The sequence below is a fragment of the Acomys russatus genome, chromosome 11, assembly GCF_903995435.1.
Source record: "Acomys russatus chromosome 11, mAcoRus1.1, whole genome shotgun sequence".
NCBI lineage: Eukaryota > Metazoa > Chordata > Mammalia > Rodentia > Muridae > Acomys > Acomys russatus.
In genome coordinates this window covers 52,342,296-52,366,694 of record NC_067147.1, presented here as the reverse complement: position 1 = coordinate 52,366,694, position 24,399 = coordinate 52,342,296, and the positions used below count along the sequence as shown (strand labels likewise).

General features: G+C 47.4%; 1 protein-coding gene across 4 annotated transcripts in view; it reads left to right on the top strand.

The window, feature by feature from the left end:
* Positions 1 to 24,399, top strand: part of Cabin1 (calcineurin binding protein 1) — a 118,501-nt gene that overhangs the window by 11,228 nt on the left and 82,874 nt on the right. For all 4 annotated transcript variants that reach the window (XM_051153231.1, XM_051153230.1, XM_051153229.1 and 1 more), the window contains exons 10-21: positions 999 to 1,135; positions 1,657 to 1,874; positions 4,373 to 4,451; positions 4,986 to 5,173; positions 6,118 to 6,270; positions 7,205 to 7,399; positions 9,939 to 10,181; positions 11,336 to 11,492; positions 13,962 to 14,077; positions 20,930 to 21,091; positions 23,528 to 23,734; positions 24,020 to 24,165. In XM_051153231.1, coding sequence (XP_051009188.1) covers positions 999 to 1,135; positions 1,657 to 1,874; positions 4,373 to 4,451; positions 4,986 to 5,173; positions 6,118 to 6,270; positions 7,205 to 7,399; positions 9,939 to 10,181; positions 11,336 to 11,492; positions 13,962 to 14,077; positions 20,930 to 21,091; positions 23,528 to 23,734; positions 24,020 to 24,165 — 2,001 coding nt within the window. The remainder of the gene's footprint in view (positions 1 to 998; positions 1,136 to 1,656; positions 1,875 to 4,372; positions 4,452 to 4,985; positions 5,174 to 6,117; positions 6,271 to 7,204; positions 7,400 to 9,938; positions 10,182 to 11,335; positions 11,493 to 13,961; positions 14,078 to 20,929; positions 21,092 to 23,527; positions 23,735 to 24,019; positions 24,166 to 24,399) is intronic.

Below are 24,399 nucleotides of genomic sequence, written 5' to 3'. Positions count from 1 at the left end.
ACTTAGCCTCCCTTCTTTTCCCTTCCCCATCTCTCCCATGAGGGTAACAATCTTAGAACAAGGGTGGTTTTAGTACAGAGCTAAGGCAGGACCAAGGTGGAGATGTGACGCCTTCTGCTGGGCTTCTCCTGAGATATAGTACAGCAAAGTGTCTCTTTGGAAGAGTGAAGGATTGTGTTGTAGTCGAGTGATCCTGTGCTCCCCTTAGCCCTGTTGGCCCTGCTGCTGCAATCACCCTGGGGTCTTGGTCACTGCCTTCTATGTGTGGAGTTATGTCTACTCTATTTGAGTTAGTTTCTGTGGGGTTTGAATATCTGTTACTTTGAATGTCCTGATAACGGTATAATAGGTTGCTTGCTGGAGTGTGTGTGCAGTAAATAGTAGACGTGTATAAGTGCCCTGAATGTTATGCTGTAGAGGTGTTACTTGAGAAAGCTACGAGAGTGGCCAAAACATAGTCTCCAGGACGAGTCTAAGGTTGGTGTCTGTAATGTCAGGAGCTGAGATGGGCGTGACGTGTCCCATACTGGACAGTCCTGAAGCCCCACAGCACATCTGTGTTTGCCTTTGTGTCTGCTCTTGAGCTTCTACTCAGTGCTTAGCCCTTCCCTCTTTTGACTCTGTCTAAAGCAAGTGCTTGGTGGTTGGTCCTTTTTGGGTTGTTTGTGTTTGAGTGCCTGCTTATGGAGTACCTCTCCAGGTAAGAGATGAGCTTCCTGTCGGCCATCCCCCTGTGTTCATGGTTGTATTCTGGCACCAAGCTTTGTGCCTGGCACATCTGTTGGTGGTTTAAGGGGACAAGTGTGGGTATACACTAGTCCCAGACATATGAAATCTGGTGAGGAGCTGTGTCTCCTGGGGCCTGGCTGTGGCTGTTCTCACCCATCTGTTTCAGTGTACGTCATCTTGGCTCGATTAAATTGCTCTACTTGAAGGAGTTGGGATGCTCTGTCCCGGTTAGCAGTATGGCTTTTGTGATTTTAGTATGTTCCATGTAGATTAAGAAAACTGGACCCTGAGGAGGAAGATGATCCATTTAATAGCTATGAAGTTCAGTCAGAAGCCAAACTGGAGAGCTTCTCGAATGTGGGACTTCATCGACTGTCCTTTGATTCAGCCACATTCATGGAATCGGGTAAGGGTCAACCATGTGATCGGTCACTGCTGACCACTCTTCCTTCTGTCAGCCTGTAAGCTGCCTGGCTTTTTCTCTGCAGGATGGTTCTGGGTGTTTCATAAGAGTTGGGAAGGAACTGCCTGTCAGCTGAGGGGTCTGCTGAGAGTCCAGGGCATACTTGCTGTACTCCTGAGGCTGCATACTTAACGCTGAGCTCAGAGGCATGCCTTTGCAAGTTTAATGTGTGTTATCACGTTGCTCTGTGAGTACTATGCTTTGTGCATATGATCTTACTCACTGCACATGGCAGCTCTGGTCAGCACTTTTGATATCCTTCTTAGGCAGGGGACCTTGGAAAGGTTTGTTCACTGCTGACAAGTGCTGGAAGCAGCACTGAACCCTGGTAGCCTGGCCTCAGCACGTCAGCATGGCCTTATGGCCACATAGATTGTGTGGGGGAGGGCGAGACATAAGGAGAGGAGAACCTGGGGTCTGCAGGGCTGCTCATTTTGCCAAGGTTATTTTCCTTCTCTGGACAGAGAAGCAGGATGTACATGAGTTCCTGATGGAGAACCTGAGCAACGGGGGCATCCTGGAGCTGATGATGCGCTATCTGAAGAGCATGGGCCACAAGTTCTTGCTGAAGTGGCCCCTGGGCCTGGCGGAGGTCGTTCTTAGCGTCTACCACAGCTGGAGGAGACACAGCACCAGTCTGCCCAACCCACTGCTCAGGGACTGCAGCAACAAGCACATCAAGGTTGGGGCTCTTCAGGGCTAGTGGCAGTGGATACCAGGAGACAGTGACAGAGATCTTCCATGGGTTCAGGGCTGCTGTGTCCAGCTTACTAACTGTATTTACTTCTGGGTCTGGAACCGGGGCCATTTGCAGTTCCCTGAAGACCCCTAATGACTGAATGGAGTACTCTAGGGGTGAGAGTGAGTATAGTGGACTGGAAGGAGGCTGAAGCCGGTTGAGCCATGGTGGTCACTGATTCTATTAATGGTAGTGCAATGGAGTTGAGCTTCTGGAACACAACTGTTAAGATATCTAGACTTGAGTAAGAAGAAGCCATGGGGAGGGCTTCTAGTGTTGTTTACTGAGATGGAAGAGGTTACAGGGAAAAGAAAAGGAAGCATGGCTATATTTGATAAACTATTACTAGTTTTTAAAAAATGTTTTTGTGTGTGTCTTTGGTATTGGAGGCCTTGTCCGTGCTAGGTACCGCATTCTACCACTGAGCTCTATCCCCAGCCCCATTCATAGATTCCTCAAGTGGGAAAGCAGTAGTATAGATGCTGAGAAGGGTGCTTTGGAGCAAGAGGAGTCTCCAGCAGTTGGGAGCCAAGCCTTACTCACCTCCGTCTACTGCATTCTCTGTCCCAGGCGCCTGCTCTAGTGTTTTCAGGAGCTCAAGGCAACAGGCTCTCAGGGCCATTTCTCTTGTTGAAGATAAAATGCCAAATGCTGAGGTGGGAAGTGGGAGCCATCAGGCTCTGTTTTAGTTATTTTTATATTGTTGTGATAAGACACCATGACCACAGCAAGTTATAGAAGGAAGAGTTTCTTTGGGGCCTCCAGTTCCAGAGGGATAAGAGTCCCTCACCATCATGGTAGGGAGCATGGCGGCAGGCAGGGTGCTGGAGCAGCAACTGAGAGCTCATACCCCCCAGTGACACGCCTTTTCCAACAAGGCCATGCATTCTGAGTCTTCCTAAACAGTTTCACTAACTTGGGACCAAGTATTGAAACCTGCCAGTGGGGGGGGGGGGGGGGGGGCATTCTCATTCAAACTACAGGGCCTAATCCAGGTAATCTTTCTGGCTGAGAGTCAGGCTGGAGCTGGCATGCCTGCCTGCTTCTCTGAGCAGACCTCACTGGGATACCTCCAAGTAGCTTTTCCCACTGGGCCTTGTTTGCTTCAGGAGCAGTGTGAATCAGCAAGAGCCAGCATTTGGAATCAGAGATGGAGCTAACCATGTCCCAGCTGTGCCTGCCCGCAGTGCCCCATCGCTGAGTCCTAGCTTCCTTAGTGCTTTGGGGATGCCATATCCTGTTGTTGGTACTTTTGAGTGCTGAAAGGTAGCTGTCTGTGTCTGGCCTGACAGGGGTGAGGTGACAGACAGGTGGCTTCTTCTCTACGTACAGCCATCCCTTGGTATTTTGTTTTTGTAAACACCCTGACGAGTAGATATTGATTATCACTTAGGAATATAAAACAGGTAGGAAGAAATATGTTCTCATCAAAATTAAATTTAGGAGCAGCAAGAGATGGCTCAGTGGGTGAAAGAGCTTACTGTATAGTCACTGACAGCCTGACTTTGATCCCTGGAACCCATGCAAAGGTGGAAGGAGAACTCTACAGAGTTCTCTGACCCTCCACACGTGGCACAGCACACGTACACACACACGTAACATTAAGAATTGTGGCGCCTGCGCCACCGTGGTACCGAGTCGAGGGCGAGGGACTGCGGATTTAACTCATGCACAAGCTCGCGCGCTCTCTCTCTCTCTCTCTCTCTCTCTCTCTCTCTCTCTCTCTCTCTCTCTCTCTCTCTCTCTCTCTCTCTCCCTCTCTCTCTCCTTCGTGCTAAGAGAGCAGCAGCCGCAGCAGCGGTTTATTATTCTTCTCCCAGAGTTCCAAAGAGCCTTCTTATAGGCAGCAAAGCAGCAATCCCCCTCCCAGGTGAAATCCCTCAAGAGGTGATCACACACAGGAGGAAAAGTCTCGAGGAAGGGAGGGGCGTGTTCTCAGAGCAGTAAACACGACTAGCTAACCAAGATAAACACAGACGTGGAAGCTGCTAGAAACAGGACATGGAACAGCAAGACAGGCCGGCAGCCCAGTCGGGCCTGTTCCCACAGAGACTAATATAAATAAATAAATCGAAACAGCTCTGTAAACGTTTCAGTGCTGAGGGTGTAGCATGACTAGTAGAATGTTGGCCAAGTGTGCACTAAGCTGGGGTGGCCACGCCCCCAGCCCTGGAGCGGCTACGCCCCCAGCCCTGGAGCGGCCCCGCCCCCAGCCCTGGAGCACACAGCTGAGCATGGTGCCACATGGCTGTAATCTCAGTGCGTGGGAGATGAGAAGAGTAGAGAAGTTCGAGGTCAGCCATTGGCTTCATAGTCATTGGAGGCCAAGCTTGGAATACACCAGACTCTATCCTAAAGAAAAGTTAGTTTTAGTTTGGTCACCGCATGATTTGGCAAATCATGTGAGTTTCTCCACCCTTCCTGTGCTTCTTGCCTTGCAGGACATGATGCTGATGTCTCTCTCCTGCATGGAGCTCCAACTGGACCAGTGGCTACTGACCAAAGGCAGAAGCTCTACAGGTACAGGGAGTCTATGTTCTTGCTGTGGTGATTCTCTGAACCCCAGGTGGCTGGAGGAAGCTAAAGTGGGGGTGCTGGGTCATGCAGTTCCCTGGGCACCTTCTCTGAGATGTCTTTTAAGTATCTCTAATACATCCCTCGACACTTAGGAGGCAGCAGCAGAGGTGGCTGTGACACTCACCTCCTGCAGCTGTTACTTGGGAGTTAAGGAAGTCGAGTCTCACTTTGGAGTGACTCAAGTGCTCTGTGTGTCTCCAGCAGTTCTCTCAGATTGTTCTTAGACTCCTGTAGAGTGTACACAAGCTCAAAGTTCAATCAATGAAATCAGGGGCCCCTTTCTCCCAGCTCTCGTGTTCTCTAAGCCTGTTCCTGACTGAGCTACTCTCTGGCCTGCTGCTCAGGGCATGCAAGTCTGATGACTCAGGGTACCAATCATGGACACTTAAGGTCTACCAAAGGACGGGTTGAAGGTGGCCTCTGGGGGGCAAGAGGGTGTTTGCATGATGTACTTCATATTAGTCTGATGGTTTTTAGTGTCTCCCCGGAACTGCCCTGCTGGTGTGGTGACAGGCAGGTTTGGGCCTGACTTTCCGGGAACCCATTGCCTGGGTGACCTCCTGCAGCTGTCATTCGCCTCATCTCAGCGTGACCTGTTTGAGGATGGCTGGCTGGAGTTTGTTGTCCGTGTTTACTGGCTGAAGGCACGTTTCTTGGCACTTCAGGTTAGTCCCACAGTCAGAACGTGCCCTGGGTTTGACAGAGAGGGCAGAGAACTGGTCATCTTGAGGAAATACACATTCATAACCCTACTGGGCTTGGTGTGAGGAAGTGGGGCATGGTGGGGAATTGCCAGCATGCCAGAAGTCCAAGCATGACTACCATTCTGGAAAGCACCTCCTTGCCCACCACAGAGCTCGGGAGGGGTTCTGTGTTCCCTAGCAGTCCCTACTCCAGATCGCCTCTGTTGATCCTTTATGTTTTCCTGAGAAAGCTCAGGTGTGGAACAGGATGGAGCAGAGCTCTCCAAAAGGAGTGACTGGGCAGGCTGCTCCTTCCCTGGCTGGAAAGACCACAGTGGCTTGGCAGCTTCCCAGCACCCTTCACTGCTGATACTGGTGCATTGGTAGAGGGTGTCAGAGATAGGCTGGACCCCAGCAGTTGCAGCAGCTCATTCTGAGGGAAGCAACGTGTGGGATGTGAGGAATGCCAATTCTAGAATATGGACTCGCCTTGGTTTTAATTCTAGGTCTGTCCACACCTGACTATGCTGAGGTGACATTGGTGTCATCATGTGACATAAGTAATGGCACTTTGTCTCAGAGTTGTGGTGTGGATCACTCATTATTTATGTTCTTAGTCATTCAACAAGGATTTCTGGCAAGCCCATTTTTGGGGTGAGATTAGGGGCATAGCAATAATTGAATTAAAAACCTTAGCTTAGTGGCACATGTTTGTGATCTCAACACTTAAAAAAAATGGAGTTTAAGGTCAGCCTGAGCTATATAGTGTCAGCTCAGCCTGGACTATGGGACCCTGTCTCTTAGCAAATAAGCAAAAAACCAACTTAAGGGTGTCTGTATCTAGTAGATTAGGGATGTAAAGGACCTGATATAACACAATTTGTTCTCTACTTTTTGTCCCATTTTTTGGTTTTTCTTCTGAGCAGGGAGACATGGAACAAGCCCTGGAGAACTATGATATCTGCACAGAAATGCTCCAGAGCTCCAGTGTCATCCAGGCAGAGGCAGGGGCTGAGCAAGGGGACATTGTCATCCGGCTGCCCAACCTTCACAATGACTCCATTGTTTCTCTGGAGGAAGTGAGTGGAAGGTTTTAATAGTATTTTTTTTTTTTTTTTTGGTGGAAGACGTTCCAAGTTGATCTAGTCAGACCAGACCTGATCTGCTCCTGTGGAATAAGAGATGCCATGTGCTGAACAGAAGATTCTGGAAGGGGATTAAAGCAGGAGTAGGGAGACAGTTCTGGCTCAGACTCCACTGAGAGAAAGCTTGTCCACTGTCAGGGTGGAAGCTTGACTAACCATGATTTAGAAGCAGTTTATTGCTCATCCCTCTTGCTGTGTAGTGGCAGCCCCAGCGGAACTGAAGGGAAGCCTTCGCTAACTGTGCAGACCTGTGCTCATTGGCTGTGAGATGGAAGAACAGAATACAGTGTGTATGTCAGGCATCTTCTCATCGTGCTCCCTCTGCCCTGCTGCACTTCTTGATCTGTGATGTGTTCACATGGCTCAAAGTAGCTTCTAGATTCCCTTACCTTTGCCTCAGGATAAGACCACGTATTCTGCTGCCTGTGTGCCAGGGCATGCATAGGACCCTATGTGAGGAAGGGACCCCGGGGGTCAATAATGTGGGTCAATCCCTTGGCTCTTTCTCTGGGTCTCTGATACCCTAGCAGTCCACGGTTGTTCAAGTCTACTTTGCTAAATGAGTGACCATAAAACTTTCACACTGTTTTGGCAGATACAGTTTGAGAATACTCTGCTTTTGAAGTGGCTATGTATTTGGTTTTAAAGACTTGAATATACCTTGGCATTAGTGTAAATGTTTCTGAAGGAGAGTACACACATTGTGTGGACACTGATATAAGTGAGGAGCCTAGTGTATTTTGGTTAAAATGGAGTGCTAGTCTATAATCTTGTCTTTCTCATTTGCATGGGATGACTCAAACAAGGGATAAATTCAAGGAGAAAGTGAGGGATTTGCCGTCAGGCACTATTTTTGGACCCTTTTCAGATTGATAAGAACCTGAAGTCCCTGGAAAGGTGCCAGTCCCTGGAGGAGATTCAGAGGCTGTTTGAGGCAGGCGACTACAGGGCTGTGGTGCATCTGCTCCGGCCTACTTTGTGTACCAGTGGCTTTGACCGAGCCAAACACCTGGAGTTTATGACGTCCATTCCCGAGAGGCCAGCCCAGCTGCTTCTGCTGCAGGTATGTGCTCACCGCTGGGTCCCCATGCGTGCTATGCGGCCTGTGCTTGTGTGTGTGTTTGAACCTCTGGGAGTTCTGAGCTAGCCTTTGAAAACACAAAACTAAAAGAGAAAAGTGGGAGTTTGATGCCAGATCAAAGATACGGTCAAGATTGGGATAATGTTAGAACCTAGGAGTTCAGGTTTGTTACCAGGTGCGCTCAGGGCGAGCCCACGCTTGACTGAACTTTGCCAGACAGAGGAGGAACGAAAGGTCAAGACATCATCCACCTATCTACTCACTTGTTAATCTCTGTTTTTATTGCATTTTAACTCAATTTTGAGTAGATGTAAAATTGACGCTGTGCAGTGTTGAGAAGCAAGATGAAATGCAGAGTCACGTTTGACTGCATGTCGGATAAAACACTAGCAGTGTGTTCAAAGTCACGTGTGCCTCCCGACTCCTCTCATGCCTCTCTTGCTGCTGTGGCTGTTGTGCCAGCCACATAGCAAGCACTGAGGAGGTTCCCTGTCATTATTACCACTCCCCTCTGCCCTGAACTGGATAGAGACAAGTATGGACGGTAGCCTGGAATCCTGTCTCCTTACGGTTTGTGCACTAACCACAGGATATACATAAACTTCTTGTGTCTTTACCCTTTCATTTTGGAAAGAGTACAGTAATATTTCATCCTTTTCATTTTTCGTTTTAATTATTAATTTTCTTAAACTGGGAACCACCTAAGCGGTAGGGCTGTGAGAATAAATGGGGAGGTTTCTCAGGAGGAGGGGAGGAAAGGAATGGTTGACGGACAGTGGAGAGGAGCAGAAGGCATGCTTTGGCTCCTGGCCTAGGTGAAGCAGGACGCTGCTGAGACCTAATGAAATGTGTCTGACCTTGGTTACCTTGAAGGCTTGCTTAGAATGGCAGTGTGTGGAGGGGACAGCCTTTGATAGTGATGCAGTAAGAGCTAAGTGTCAGGTAGGAGCTGTGGGACCAGCCTTCTCTACTCTGCAGGATGGCCTAATGCTCAGATGCTATCTTGTTACTGCTAGCGATGTCACTGGCAGATGTGGCTGGAAGCTTGCTCCTTGGGAGGAGGGTTGCCCTTTATCATTGGCTCTTTTGAGGTCTGGGTCGTGCACTAGATAATAGAGCTTCTGCTTCTAGGAATAAGTGATTTCCAATTGTTGCTGCCTATTTCTTATTGAATGGAGTGATCTAAAAAAATAATTTAAAGATAATATTTTTTAAAGGTTTATTTATTTATTATTATATATACAGTGCTGCCTGCATGTACATTTGCAGGCCAGAAGAGGGCATCGGATTACATTATAGGTAGTCGTGAGCCACCATGTGGTTGCTGGGAATTGAACTCAGGACCTCTGGAAGAGCAGTCAGTGCTCTTAACCGCTGAGCCATCTCTCCAGGCCAAGCTCTCAGTTTTTATGTTGTCAGGATCGTTTCGTATTTGCAAATGGCTGTGAGTTTGTTTCATATGCTTAGATAACCTTTTCTAGGTTGGAGCAGTGCCATCTAGTCAAGTTACACCACACAGAGAACTGGCACCCCTGCAAGTACCTCGCAGGAGTCAGGAAGGCTCACGGTTCTAGAGGGGAGGAGGGAATATACAGTGTGCACAACAGGATGGAGTCCATTGCCCTTACCTGCCTACACGGCGGCCATGCTGTATGTTGTGCGTGTTTTAACGTGCCTGCTTTGGCATTTCTGGGGTGGGGATCAAATTTGGAATCCTTCTCATGGTGAGAGGGGTTACCAGAATGAGCTCCCACTCAGCCAGCTGCTTTTTATGTTTTTCAGCATAGCTCATAGTTCCGTCTTGTCCAGTTAAGGTGTGAGTGGTACTGCTTTGGGTTGTTGGTTATACCTTTTAACTGTACATGGTTAGTTTGTAAGAACCCGACTGATTTTTGCCTGTTTATTTTGAACCCCATCTGTTAAGAAATCCCCATTTCTTTTTACTGTTTCTTGTTTGTTTGAGTATGTGGCGTTGCTCACAGAGAATGATTTGGTTTCTACACTAGTTGGCAACTGGTCTTCTGAGTTTTCGTTCTTTCTGGCCTTGAGCCTTATGTTCTGTTAGAGCAGTGGCTCTCAACCCTCAAGATGCCTTTAGGGCTTGAGTGACTCTTTCTCAGGGGTTGCATATCAGGTATTTACATTACAATTTACAGCAGTATCAAGATGAAAGTTACGAAGCAGCAACAAAATAATTGTGTGGTTCAGGGTTAGGGTTAGTAACAAAGAAGTAGTCACTCAGTGTCAGCTTTGCTACTCGCCAGCTCTATGGCCCAGTGCACAGAGGCCCAGCTCTATATGTGGGAAGAGAAGGCACAAAAATTTTCTGTAAGCTCCCTGGCTGGCGGCTTGCCATATTGCCATTGTACCCGCCTCAGCGTATGCCCTTGCAGATCCCTTAAGGCTGTGTGGACACTGCTCAAGTGCGGGCTGCTCTCGGTCCTTTCCCCAGCCCCAGCCCGCGGTCCCAGTGTATAGAGCTGACAGCACACCTTTTCCTTTTGCATCTTCGTGTGCTCAGGACTCATTGCTCCGCCTGAAGGACCACAAACAGTGTTTTGAATGTTCTGACGTGGCTCTGAATGAGGCTGTCCAGCAGATGGTGAACTCAAGTGAATCTGCAGCCAAGGAAGAGTGGGTGGCCACAGTGACCCAGTTGCTGCTAGGCATCGAGCAGGCACTGTCATCAGACAGCAGTGGCAGCATTCTTAAGGAATCATCCTCTACTACTGGCCTTGTCCGGCTTACTAACAACCTCATCCAGGTAACTCTGCTCTTTCTTGCCCAGTGCTGAGACAGCACATGTGTCTCTGATACTCACTGTGAGTTATGTACCCCAAGGGGACATGTTGGCTTCTCTGGCTAGAACTTTAGATGCAAACCTTCTGGGGGCTGCTTTGTCTGGAGGTTAGCGTTGATGTTGCACATGGTATAACAAAGATCCTCAGACTTCCTGCTCCACAGGGCAGAAATAGGCTTGGAGAGGAGGTCCTGTCTGCATTTAGTGTGCCGAGGGGTAGCATGGGGACTAGAGTCCAGGTCTGGCTCCCTGCTGGGGTTCCCTACTCCCTACACTGCCCCAGAACTTCTAGTTGAGGTCGAGCTCTTCCAGCCTTATGTTGGCCACAGCATCCTGCGTCACCAAGGCCAGTTCTGCTATCTTCTAAACTCACACTCTGGCCTTGACCAAACCACATCTCCCCACTCTACCTTTTATTTTCCCCCTCCATTTTGTTCAGCCATAGTCTAGGTCCCTGCCATTTCTTTCATCAACTGGGATAGCCCTATAGTAGTCCTACCTTCTACCTTTTCAGCCCAGCTACTATCCTGGCACAGAGGCATGCACCTTCTTAAAACTGAAATATGAATGTCTCCTCCCTCATTGAACCCTTCACATTCTGTCTGGGTAGCGTGCCAGGGTGCACTGATCCACACTGCTTTTCCTCTTCTATTTTCTCAGCGGAAGCTATTCTGGCCCTCTCTTGGATCCTTGCCTGCAGGTGTGCCCTGTGCCCTCGGGCCCTACCCTCTTTGGGTATTGGGCATATTACAGCTGTTTACCTGGAAGCCTCAAGGGTTTGTCTCTGATCACTCTGCACCTGGAATCTCTGTTGCCACTGCGTTTTTATGGCAGCATCTGTATATGCCCACAGGGCTCATAGCTTCTCCATGCCTGCCTTCCTCTGGGTGTTAACTCCACTTGCCACAGTCATGTGGCATGAGCAAAGATCATGAGATTGCCACTGGTCATTATGGGAGTCTGTCTGATAATAAACTGGGGTACTGGTAGGTCAATGTTCCCATGTTAGAGCTGTAAGGTGTATGCCTCACCTCTCCCAGAAGGCACTGTGATGTAGGTTCATCTCAACAGGGTTGGGGGAGGCTGCCATGTTGTGCTATGCTGGTTCCCTTTGCCAGGTCATCGACTGCAGCATGGCTGTTCAAGAGGAGCCCAAGGAGCCCTATGTTTCCTCAGTGCTGCCCTGGATCATCCTGCACAGGATCATCTGGCAGGAGGAAGACACCTTCCGCTCCCTGTGCCACCAGCAGCAGCTCCAGAACCCAGCAGAGGAAGGTGTGCTGGCCTCACCCACATGTCCTTGTCTGTTCCGTGTGTGTGGTAGGCCCTGAGGCCTTGTGCAGGTACTGTGAGTAGCTGCATCCCTTAGTGAGCTGTTCCACCTGTTCAGCTCTGCAGAACCGTGCTATTTATTTCTCAGAAGTCTTGCTGTAGGCATGCCTCAGGATACCCACACCTCATGGACACCATTTTGTTGCTGCTCAATTGATTTTTGTTTATAAATTTCTAGTAATGAACGTTGGTAGAACTCTTGACATTTCGTACTAAATTCTATATCCGAACGACTCGAGTTGTGAAAAAATGTAACTATAACTGTTTACTATTTTTCTTATAAAGATGAAAATTAATTTTCCATACCAAAGAGTTTTCTAAAAGCTACAGGAAGTGCAGGGAGTGGTAGCATGTACATTTAATCCCAGCTCTTGGGTGGCAGAGGCTGGTGGATCGCTGTGAGTTCGAGGCTAGCCTAGTCTAGATAGCAAGTTCCAGCACAGGTAAGTCTTGCATAGAAAGACTCTGTCTCAAACAAACAAACAAACAACAGAAGGCGGTGGAGAAGAAGGACGAGGAGGAGGAGGAGGAAACGCAGGCAAACAGCTTGCCCAGGGAAGAACAGTCATGCTTTGTGGACAGGCAGGCATGGCATTGTCTCTCCGCTTTGTTTTCTGTCCTGTGGGATGGGAGCTGACCAGATTCTGGGACAGAATCCCAATGTCCTCTCTTTATAGAGAGCTGGTTGGTGGAGAAGCCCCTCCAAAATCTCTTGGTCTTCTCAGAGGAATACGGGGCAAGGGAGTACTCCTTTCCTCCTCTGACCAGACTTAATTCCAAAGATATGGCACAGGATTGAGCACACTTCTGCCTGAGTAGTGAGAGGCCTTAAGAGCTCATAGCAGGCATTGAGTTAGGACTGTCTGTTAGGCATCAATGCTTGTAAAATGAAGCGAGAAGCAGCAGGATTGGGCAGAAGGAGAAGTTACCCTGTGATGTTGACCTAACAAGCCTTGGCTAGGCTGGCAGGGAGCTCTAGAGTGACAGTGGCTTTTCAGAGCTGTCCTGCTATTTCATCTCACTGGTGGGCTCCTGGAAGTGCATGGCCTCAGATAAAGTCCTGCAGCTTTTGTAGACACTGAAGGAACTGACAACCAGTGATTTCCTAAGAGAAGTATCAGAGACAGTAGAGCCTTGGCTGCCTTTTCTACCTCTGTAGACACAATTGTGCATGAGGGGTGTTAAAACTGTTGTGCCAGACGTGGTGGTGCATGCCTTTAATCCCAGCACTCGGGAGGCAGAGGCAGGCAGATCTTGTGAGTTCGAGGCCACTCAGGTCTACAAAGCAAGTCCAGGACAGCCAAGGCTGCACAGAGAAACCCTATCTTGAAAAAACAAAACAAAATAACCTGTAGTTTTAAGGAAGAGTTAGGTAGCAGTTATATTGGAGAAAATTCATGATTTGTAAGATTACCCATGTTAGACAACTCATAGCCGCCTGTAACTCCAGATCTAGAACACTCTGGTTACCACAGGCACCCAAATCCACACTGCAAACAAGATACACATACAAAAAAGAAAAAAGTAAAATCTTAGAAGAAGAAGAAAAAGAAGAAGGAGGAGGAGGAGGAGGAGATGATGATTTGGTGGCCTGTTCTGAGATCTGGTACCCTCTTCTAGCTTGCTGACCCACATGCAGGCAGAATACTGTATATATAAAGGAAGGAAGCAAGAAGAAAAGAAAGATGGAAATGGAAACTGAAGAACCCATGAAATCTGGAATGGCCTGAGCCTTTATTAACTTAAGGAAATTTTTTTTTTGAGAGGGGAGGTTACTTTTTGTTTGGGACTGACCAATAGTAAATTTTCATAAAATATATTTTAGCTATGTGTTTTGGTCTTTTCTATTTAGACATGTTCTTTCTTAATTCACTTCCCCCACTCCCCCAAAAAGAGCCAATTATAAGGTGCTTATGTCTAGCCCAGAGATCCAAGAATAGTGAGACTCTTGAAGGAAGTAGTAATAATTTAGTGATGAACAAACATTTAATAGCAGTTCAATAGTTTTTTCCTTCTGCAGTATTGAAGTAACCCTAAATATAAGAATTTTAAGGAGTTGCATGTGTAGTATGAATTCTGCACTATATCTTGCTCTTTGAAAAGCACAGGAAGCTGCGTGAGTAACACGCAGAAAAAGCCAGTATTGGTTTTCTGGGCTAGGATAGTTTTGTTTTTATTTGTGAATGAAGCATTCATTTACACTTTTCTGATTGATTTCAGTTGATTTTTGATAAACATAGGTTGCATATCCAAGCCAGTTCAGTAATTATTTAGAAGACAGGAAAAAGCAAAAGAAAAACCTATGATCATATAAAAGAGACAGAAAAGCCCCCAGAAAAGAGACGTCGCCAGAGCTGTCCTGCCACTGCATGCATTTGCACTAACTCTTGTCTGCTGTCCGGCCTTTCCCAGGGATGTCGGAGATGCCCATGCTCCCGTCTTCCCTCATGCTGCTCAACACAGCACATGAGTACTTGGGCAGGAGGTCCTGGTGCTGCAATTCAGATGGAGCACTTCTGCGATTCTATGTGAGTGATCCCTTGGGCTGCCAGTATGACGTTGGGGCAAGTGGGCGAGGTCCCTTGGCTTGTGTTTGTCTGCCTGAGGGTTTCCCACTGTGCATGTTTGAGTAATGCATGCCTGTGATTACTGAAACTTACTGCAGAACATCTGAACTTGGTTCCTATGACTTTTCCTTTATTACTGTGGCAAAATACCTGAGATAATAATCTTCAAAAGAGGAAAAGTTTCTTTTAACTCATGGTTTTAAAGACTTTAGTGCATCGTCAGTTGCTTCCATTATCCTTGAGCCTTTGGCATCCATCATGATGAACACACAGGAACTGATTGTTCAGTCTGCAGCTATTATAGTGACTGTGGACAGTTGTCTTGAACTTGGCCACTGTGACTGACTGGTGGTAGCTCTCTCGGCTTTTTGGAGATAAGCAGCATGATCCAGTCTCTGCTGAGTAGGAAGCCAATTAGCACCAGACAAATTAAAGAGCATCACATTTTCTGAATGTACCAAGGGAGGAGTATCTAGCCCAGCCAGTATACCTGCTAATAACATTTTATTGGGGGCATTTATTGACATAGCAATTATGGCTGCTTTTACTATTTATTGGCAGGGACAAGAAGCTATAAGTACATATGGCTTGCAAGGCCTAGAATCTTTGTTCTTTGGCCCTTTAAAACCCTGCTGACTAATGCTGTAATTTCTGTTGGTCAGGCATACCCTCTACACTTGAGCCTTCCTCCCCAGTGCCTATCTAGTTTATCCCATCTTCACAGTTTTTACTACATACTAGCACACCCTATAATTTACTTAATATGTTTATTATTTGACTCTTCTCCACTGGTGTTCAATTCAGAGGGAGTAGGCATTTTTGTTCACTTGGTTCATTGCCAAATCCAAGTGCTTAATATAGCACCTGGCACAGAATAAATGCAGGTTTGTGTGAGTCAGAGCTCTCCAGAGGAGCAGATCTGATGGAACTGATACTGAAGCAGATTTGTTAGACTGACTGACAGGGTATAGTCTGGGTAGTTCAATGGAAAGGCCAAGAATCCAGTATTACTTTAGTCCATGACGTTGGGTGTCTTAGCAGTCCCTATATGGGACTGGAGGCCAGGAGGATTCCTGGCGAGCTGCCTGTCTGTTAGAATCCTGAAGAAGTTGGACTTTTAATACCAGCTGCTACAACAGGATAGATGAACTTTCCAGTGAGAGTGAGCACAAGCAGGCGAAAAGCAAAGCTCCATGGTTGCTGTACAAGGACAAGGACCAGAGCTCAGGCCCCCAGAACCTGTGGTCCTAGAGTTACTGTAGCTGTGATGAAACACCATGACCAAAAGCAAGTTGGGGAGAAAGGGCTTTATCAAAATGAAGGCCCATACTTCCATCACCGAGGGAAGCCAGGACAGGAACTCCACCAGGGTAGGAACCTGGAGGCAGGCGCTGATGCAGAGGCCATGGAGGGTGCTGCTTACTGGGTTGCTCCCTGTGGCTTGCTCAGCCTGCTTACTTATAGAACCCAGGGCCACCAGCCCAGTCATGGCCCCACCCACAGTGGGCTGAGCCCTCCCACATCAGTCACTAACTAAGAAAATGTCCTACAGCTGCATCTTATGGAGGCATTTACTCATTTGTGGCTCCCTTCTTTCTGATGACTAACATGCATCAAGTTGACATAAAACTAGCCAGCACACTGTGTAAGTGCCCTTGGGCATGGCAGCCTGTGCTTAGAAGACAGGGACAAAACCTCCAGGGAAATCTGGGTTGGCTAGACTAGCTGTATTGTCGAGCTGTGAGTTGAGAGAGCCTGCCTGTCTGCCTCAGTGAATAATGTAGAAAGTGTTAACCTTTGGCACACATGTGGCCAGTACTCGTGCATACAGGTGTAACCATACGCATGTGGACACTCATAATATACGCACACATCATATGCATGAGGAGGCTGGCTGTGTCGGGCAGTGACAAGAGAGGCAAGAGTAGGCAGAAGGGCCAGTGGATTGCCCTCTTCCTAGTTTTTCGTGGTCTGTGTGTCTTGGACTCTGAATCTGATAAGCCAGATGAACCGAGGCAGAAAAGAGGAGTACTGTTGTATGTTGCTTACAGTTCCTAATTGTCTTGCCTAGGCCATTGAGATTCCTCACCTTCCCTAACAAATTACTCTGCTTGGGTCCTGCATAACTGACTTTTCCTTTACTTCCCACCTTTTCCCATTCTCTCTTTTCTGTGCCACCTGCTGGCTGGTACCTTGAGTTTCTGTTTGTGTGTCTCTGCTAGTCAGTGACGTGGCTGAGATCAAACAAGACCTTTCTGTCTTGTAGTCTGAAGCATTCCTAGGGATGTGAGCAATAGCCGGTAGAGACTTCTGCCCAGTTTCTTGAATGATTGCATGAGTAACTCACATCTGTAATCCCAGCACTCAGGGAGGCAGAGGCAGGAGGATCTCTGTGAGTTCAAAGCCAGCCTGGTCTACAAAGTGAGTCCAGGACAGCCAGGGCTACACAGAGAAACTCTGTCCTCTAAATACCATAAACCAAACTTTTTTTTTTTTCAAAACAGCGTTTCTCTGTGTAGCCTTGGCTATCCTGTACTCGCTTTGTAGACCAGGCTGGCCTCGAACTCACAGCGATCCGCCTGATTCTGCCTCCCGAGTGCTGGGATTAAAGGCGTGCGCCACCACGCCTGGCCCCAAACATTTATCCACTTACTTTACCCAGAATTGCTGACTGACCACTCATCATTCTGGATATATATGTGGAAGTTAGGATGTAGAATTATCACCCAGGCTTATGGTCTAATATAAAGCATTGTCTTTTTTGAGACAAGATCTCATCCACTCTGTAGCCAAGGAAGACCCTGAGTTTCTGATCATCTTCTCTCTAGGTCCTGCGTGCTGAGATAAAGGGTGTGTGCCAGTGTTACCCAACAGGGATTATGTCTTGAGAGTACTTTAAGACCTTTGTTTGAATTGTTCTCTCTCCTTTCACTAAAAGGCATCCAGTAAGATTGTGTCTTGCCTTTTCTGGTGTACTGTTTTCATTAAGGGACTCCGTTCTTTTACACTCAGCTCAGAGAGTCCCTTCTGTCAGCTCCTACCTCCTGGGCGTTCTCTCTTACTTTGTGTCCAGTGTGCTCAGATTGTGTGCATGCTAACAGTCCTGTGTCTGCTGGACATGTGCCTTCTGATAAAAAAGATGACAGGAAGAGGTGTATGTCCACCGGTAAGCAGCATTTTAGACTTAATTATTAAATATCTACACATTAGGAAACAATATATAATTGATGGAGTTTTAATATTACAAAAAAATTTTTAAAATGTGTGTGTGGGAGGGCAGAGAGGCAGAGAGCAACAGACACACAGAGAGAACGACATGGAAGCACTGAAGAGAGAGACAGAAAGCGTGTGTGCCGTGTAGCATGTGTGGGGGTCAGAGGACAGCTCTCGGGTTCGGTTCCCTTCTTCCATCATGTGGGTTCTTGGGATTGAACTCACTTTATCAGTTTTGGTGGCACGTTCCCTTACTGCTGAGCCATATTGCCAGCCCAGCTTTTGAAACTACATAAGAAAGTATCATATAGTATTTAACCTCTTGAAGCTTGTTGCTTTTATTCATTTCAGTACACAAATACATTCACGTTGATAGAAGTAAATGTGAAAATCTGGCTTGTTTCAGTTGTTTTATTGGATACTATTGTGTGAATATATAAACTATTTTAAACTTTTAGTATGGAAAAGTCCAAATATATATCACAGTAGAAATAGTAGTATAGTATAGTTTCCATTCTGAGCACTAAGTCATTATTGTGATGCATAGTCACCCCTGCTGCCTCTGGCCCACCTTACTCTTAAGTAAATCTTATACATTGTATATCATTTTGTCTGTAAATATTTGTTTCTATAATTTAAATAATTTCCTAACAATAGGTGGTATTAAGATTGGTTGTTTATCCATTTGGGGGCTCATAAGTGATATGAGGTTAACATCTGCCACAGTTCCTGTCCAGTGTGCATGTGTATGTGTTTACAAAAAGAGTGCCCAGCAAGATGGCACACTCCTGAATCCCAGCACTCAGCATGCGGAGGCAGCAGGGTTGGGGAGACTGAGGCCAGCTCAGGCAGCATAGTGAGACCCTGTCTCAAAAATCAACCAAACAATAATAAAGAACTGCTACAAGACATGGTGATACAAGTCTGTAATTTCAGCACTTAGAAGGCTGAGTCAAGATAAGGCCAGCCTGAGCCACATACAGAGCAAGACTCAAAAAGAAAAACATCACAGATCTGTCAGGGCATAAGCACACCCAGACCCAAACATCAAAACCAAACCAAAACAAATACACAAAGCTCTGTTGTCTACCTCTGCCTCCAAAGAGTTTCCCCACCACATCCACCAACTTAGTTATTTAGAGTTATATTTTCTCTGAGTGCACTGCCTTATCTCTGTAATCTCAACATTTGGATGGCTGAAGCAGAGTTGTTAGGAGTTCAAATCCAGCCGGGGCTTGAGTGAGACCCTGTCTCAAAAAACTGAGAATGAAGCAAAACTAATCAAATACCACCAAAAACCCGTGTTTTCAAATTGTTCTCCAAGTTATTTGTTTTATTTTGGATGTGTGTGTGCAGACGTGTGTATACATATGCGTGTATGTTCAGTGGTGTATGTGCTCACATGTGTGTGCATGTCCATACAGATAGGTGTGTGTGTGTGTGTGTGTGTGTGTGCATTCCTGTATCTGTGTGCACCTTGTGTGTATACAGGAATGTGTTCTTCCTTATGTGCTGTGTCCCTTTAGGCTAGGCTGGCTGCTAGCTCCAGGACTGAGCTCCAGGACCCACCTGATTCTGTCTCCCCAGGGCTGGGATTAACAAGCACACACCACTGCACCCCACTTGTTAGAGTTCTGGGGATCAAACTAAAACTCCGGTAGATCTGAGAGGACTGCCTTGCCCTTGCTCTTTGTAATGCTTTGCAGGTACTGAGGAGGTTGTGTACTTCTTTGCCACATCCTGTGCAGCTTAGGTTCTGGAATTCTGGATAGGGACAATGCCACCAACCTGGAACCTTGGCATATGGATTAGGCACAGCACCGCGGGAGGAATTAGCTGGTGTGATTGTGAGCCAGCAGTCTCGGAGGACGCTGCACAAAGAAAAGCTTTGCCGCTCCTCTTGAGCCTGGCCCACATGAGTAACGCCTTTGACAATTTCCTGTGGGTCAGTTGTCCTTGGCGCCTTCAACAGGCCATGCCTATGCCAAAATAGACATTCACTCAGGACTCACCTGGGCTGCATCTGCTCCCTGTGCTTTTTTATGCTGTTGATCCCTGGTTTCCGCTTTCATAATTTGGCTGTTAGTAAAATTTAAAATTTTCTTTATGAGCTAGCATTCTCTCTGCACCCCTACACCCTCTGAACAACCCTCTCCCCCATTGGTTCTTTACTGAGTTCTGGTTCTTTGGAGTGTCGCACCACTTTAAGTGCACTTGCGCACATGCACTGAGCTCCATTCCTATGCAGCTATATGTTTCTGTGCACGTCTGTGTTTTAACTTTGATGTTTCATCTACTGAATTCTGAGGTTCTTTTATTTTATTTGGGACAGGGTCTTACTTTGTACCCCATACTAAACTTCTCATACTCCAGATTCATCCCTCTGAGCACGAGGACTATAGGCATGACCTGCCAGCCAAGTGTAACAATTTTAATAACATGTTCACCAGTCTTCCTTGATAGTTTGATGTCCCATTTAAGCAATCCTTCTAGGGGCCAGTGGATCAAGGCATTTGCTGTCAAGTCGGTGGCATGGTGGAAGGTGAGCCCTGATTCCCTCAAGTGGACCTCCACACATGAGCCACGGCATGCAAGTGCCCTGCCCTCCATATAAAACAAACAGACAAATGTAAACAGTGACAGGAGGGAGGGAAGGAAGCAAGGAAAAAGAAAAACCATGGCACATGCCTGGAATCCCGGCACCTAGGTGGTAGAGGCAGGATGAGGAGAAGTTCAGAGTTGCCTCGTGCACATGCATGCACACATCCTCACTACAAAGTTGTAAAGCTTTCTTCTGGCTTGTTACCTCACGTATTCTTCAATCCATGGAGATTTTTGCTTGTGTGTTTATAAGTCAAGGTAGGTCCAGTTTCACATTCTCTATGGATGGCCAGTTGGTTTGAGCTCTTTATTAAAGAATTTTCTTCCTGCATCTAAGGCTTCTTCATCTCTCATTGTGAGTACATAGGGTCAGTGGTAGGTTCCATCTCTATTGATGTAAACAGCCTGTCTATTCCTGATAGGGAGTAGGATTCATGTCCTTACCTTTATTTCCATCATACTCCCTTGGCTATTCTGGCACCTTCTTCCATAACACTGTAAGATAAGTGTGTAAAATCTGAGGAAACGGCACCCTTCCCGGAGTTTTGATTGGAGTCAGAGGTCTTGTTGATTAATGTAGGAGAGAGGTGCCCAAATTGAATTATTTGGTCATGGACATAGCTCATGTCCTACGTGTTCCTGTTTCTTTTTCTTTTTAAAAAAGTATTTGTTTTATGTATAAGAGTACACTGTCTTTAAGCACGCCAGAAGAGGGTGTTGGATCCTATTACAGATAGTTGTGAGCCACCATGTAGTTGCTGAGAATTGAACTCAGGACCTCTGGAAGAGTAGCCAGTGCTCTTAACCACTGAGCCACCTCCAGCCCCTGTTCCCGTTTCTTAATTCAGTTATGTGCATTTTGTTTGAAGACTAAGGTTTTGCGGATCCCAGAAGGTCTTACGGTGAAAGAGCTGGAGAAGCGGTAGTCTCCTTGTTCTTGCCCTGGCGGGACACTGAGCCATAGACCTGTCCCTCAGCATCTCTTCCCTCCTGTTATAGGTGCAAGTTCTCCAGAAGGAGCTTGCTGCGTCTGCCTCTGAAGATACGCACCCCTACAAGGAGGAGCTGGAGACCGCCTTGGAGCAGTGCTTCTACTGCCTGTACAGCTTCCCCAGCAAGAAGAGTAAGGCCAGGTACCTGGAGGAGCACTCAGCCCAGCAGGTGAGGGGAGCCTGCTACCACAGGCCTGGGCAGGGCAGCTCAGGACAGCAGGAGCTCCTGAGAGGGCATCAGATTGGTTACACTGTATAGTCCCACTGCAGGCTGTACCTGGAGGAGATAGGGTCTGATCGTTGATCTAAGGAGAGGGTTTTTCTTAGAAGCTATAACCCGTAATTGATTCAAACTGCAGCGGAGGGTGATGGTTGTTCATAGATTTATTTGCAGTTTGGATTACACACATAGTTCCATAGATACTTTTCTTTTGTTTTTTTCCAGAGCACCATTGGACACATCATCAGCCATTCTCTAGTCTTAGATATTCAGTACCCTAAAGTGTAGGCTCCTTAATGTGGGAGAGGCCCAGATGTACACTCTGGCCCAGGGGTGTGGAGCCTCAGCTTCCCAGTTATAATCAACACCCCCACCCCCAACCACACACACATCTGGCCAGGTCTCGTGGTTTCACAGATTATAACCTTCAGTTTCCAACATTGGCTCTTTAGAAACTAGTCCTGGTAGGCATGGGTCCTAAAAGTCATTTCCTAGGCTAGAGATATAGTTCGGTTGGTGGAATGCTTGCCTAGCATGGATGAAGGAAGACCTGAGTGTTATGACTACCATTACATAGAACCAGGTATGGTGCAATATAGCCTTGGGAGGTGGAGGCAGGATCATGAGAAGTTCATAGCGAGTTCACAGCCACCCAGACTACATGAGATCCATGTACTAAAGTGAAGGGAGACTTGGCCCCACAGTTCAGAACACTTGCTGTTCTTGCAGAGGACCTGGGTTTCCTTTCCAGCATCCATAACAGCTGTCTGTCACCCTTAACTCCTTCAGGGGATCTGATGGCCTCTTCTGTCCTGTGTAGACACCTGCACATATGTGGCAGATACATACACACATAAATAAAAAGTAAAATAAGATTTAACAAAATAATTTCTTGACAATCAATACTGACATCTTAATATTTAACACAGAGCTGTTTCTATCATTTACTCTCCTTCGTTAAGAAAGTTGAATATGCTGGACATGGTGGCGCACGCCTTTATTCCCAGCACGCAGAAGGCAGAGGCAGGCGGATTGCTGTGAGTTTGAGGCCAGCCTGGTCTACCAAGTGAGTCCAGGCCAGTCAAGGCTATACAGAGAAACCATATCTTTAAAAACAAAACAAAACAAAAAGTTAAAATTTTTTTGAGAGTTATAACCTAACATTATTAACATTATAATTTGTGCAGCGATATCCTCAGGGAGCTTGAGACTCTGGAAATCAATTCTAAGACAAATTATGTTATACTAACCTAGAAAACAAAAGACTGGAATTTTAGGCAGCTGGAGTCGAGGCTCGGCCTCCATTGAAGAATTAAGAAGCAGAGTAGGCACCATGCTTTGCACTCCTAGCACACTGTGAGCCCACCCCAAGCACAGTGCTTTACACTCAGTAGCACAGTGTGAGCTCACTCCCTGAGCACAGTGCCTTACGCTCACTAGCACACTGTGAGCGCACCCCCTGAGCACAGTGCTTTACACTCAGTAGCACAGTGTGAGCTCACTCGCTGAGCACAGTGCCTTACGCTCACTAGCACACTGTGAGCTCACCCCTGAGCACAGTGCTTTACACTCACTAGCACACTGTGAGCTCACCCCCTGAGCACAGTGCTTTACGCTCACTAGCACACTGTGAGCTCACCCCCTGAGCACAGTGCTTTACACTCACTAGCACACTGTGAGCTCACCCCTGGGCACAGTGTGCTTTACACTCACTAGCACACTGTGAGCTCACCCCTGGGCACAGTGTGCTTTACACTCACTAGCACACTGTGAGCTCACCCCCTGAGCACAGTGCTTTACAACTCACTAGCACACTGTGAGCTCACCCCCTGAGCACAGTGTGCTTTACACTCACTAGCACACTGTGAGCTCACCCCTGGGCACAGTGTGCTTTACACTCACTAGCACACTGTGAGCTCACCCCTGGGCACAGTGTGCTTTACACTCACTAGCACACTGTGAGCTCACCCCCTGAGCACAGTGCTTTACAACTCACTAGCACACTGTGAGCTCACCCCCTGAGCACAGTGTGCTTTACAACTCACTAGCACACTGTGAGCTCACCCCTGAGCACAGTGCTTTACACTCACTAGCACACTGTGAGCTCACCCCCTGAGCACAGTGTGCTTTACAACTCACTAGCACACTGTGAGCTCACCCCTGAGCACAGTGCTTTACACTCACTAGCACACTGTGAGCTCACCCCCTGAGCACAGTGTGCTTTACAACTCACTAGCACACTGTGAGCTCACCCCTGAGCACAGTGCTTTACACTCACTAGCACACTGTGAGCTCACCCCCTGAGCACAGTGTGCTCCTATAGAGGAGCTTTTCCTCCTTTCCTAACCTTGCATGTACTGTGAGTCTGCATCTGTCTTTTTCAAGGTGGATCTTATATGGGAGGATGCCCTGTTCATGTTTGAGTATTTTAAGCCCAAGACGCTCCCGGAGTTTGATAGCTACAAGACCAGCACTGTTTCTGCTGACTTGGCCAACCTGCTGAAAAGAATTGCTACCATCGTGCCCCGCACAGAGAAGCCAACTCTGAGCATGGACAAAGTCTCTGCCTACATTGAGGGAACCTCAGCTGAGGTGGGCCTCAGGGAACATGGGGTGGTGGGGTTGGTGGGCCTCAGGGAACATGGGGTAGTGGGTTGGTGGGCCTCAGGGAACATGGGGTGGTGGGTTGGTGGGCCTCAGGGAACATGGGGTGGTGGGTTGGTGGGCCTCAGGGAACATGGGGTGGTGGGTTGGTGGGACTGCCCCTCAAGCACTGCTTCTTGTCTGCGTAGCACCACGTGCTGGGGATCAGAGGAAGACAGGTTACTGTCAGTACCTGCACACCTCTTTTCCTAAGCGTGCCCTCTCTTGTGCCAGGTGCCCTGCCTTCCGGAAGGTGCAGACCCTGCCCCTCCAGTGGTGAATGAGCTCTACTACCTCCTGGCTGATTACCATTTCAAGAACAAGGAGCAGTCGAAAGCCATCAAGTTCTACATGCATGATATTTGCATCTGCCCCAACAGGTGGGTGGTGTGGTGTGGAGCCAGGCTGCTATTGGAGGCCTGACTCTATTCCAGTCAGTTCTCCAGTGGGCCTGTCTAACTTTCCTTGTCTATAGCAGGGTAAGGAAAAACAAATGAAAAAATGGCCTAGTATTCTTGAGCAAGGAAGAAGGCTTCTTTCCCAGAGTCCTGGGAGGCGTATTGAGGTCAGCAAAGATACAAGATGACCTTTTGGGTCCTGGTATGTGGGGCAAG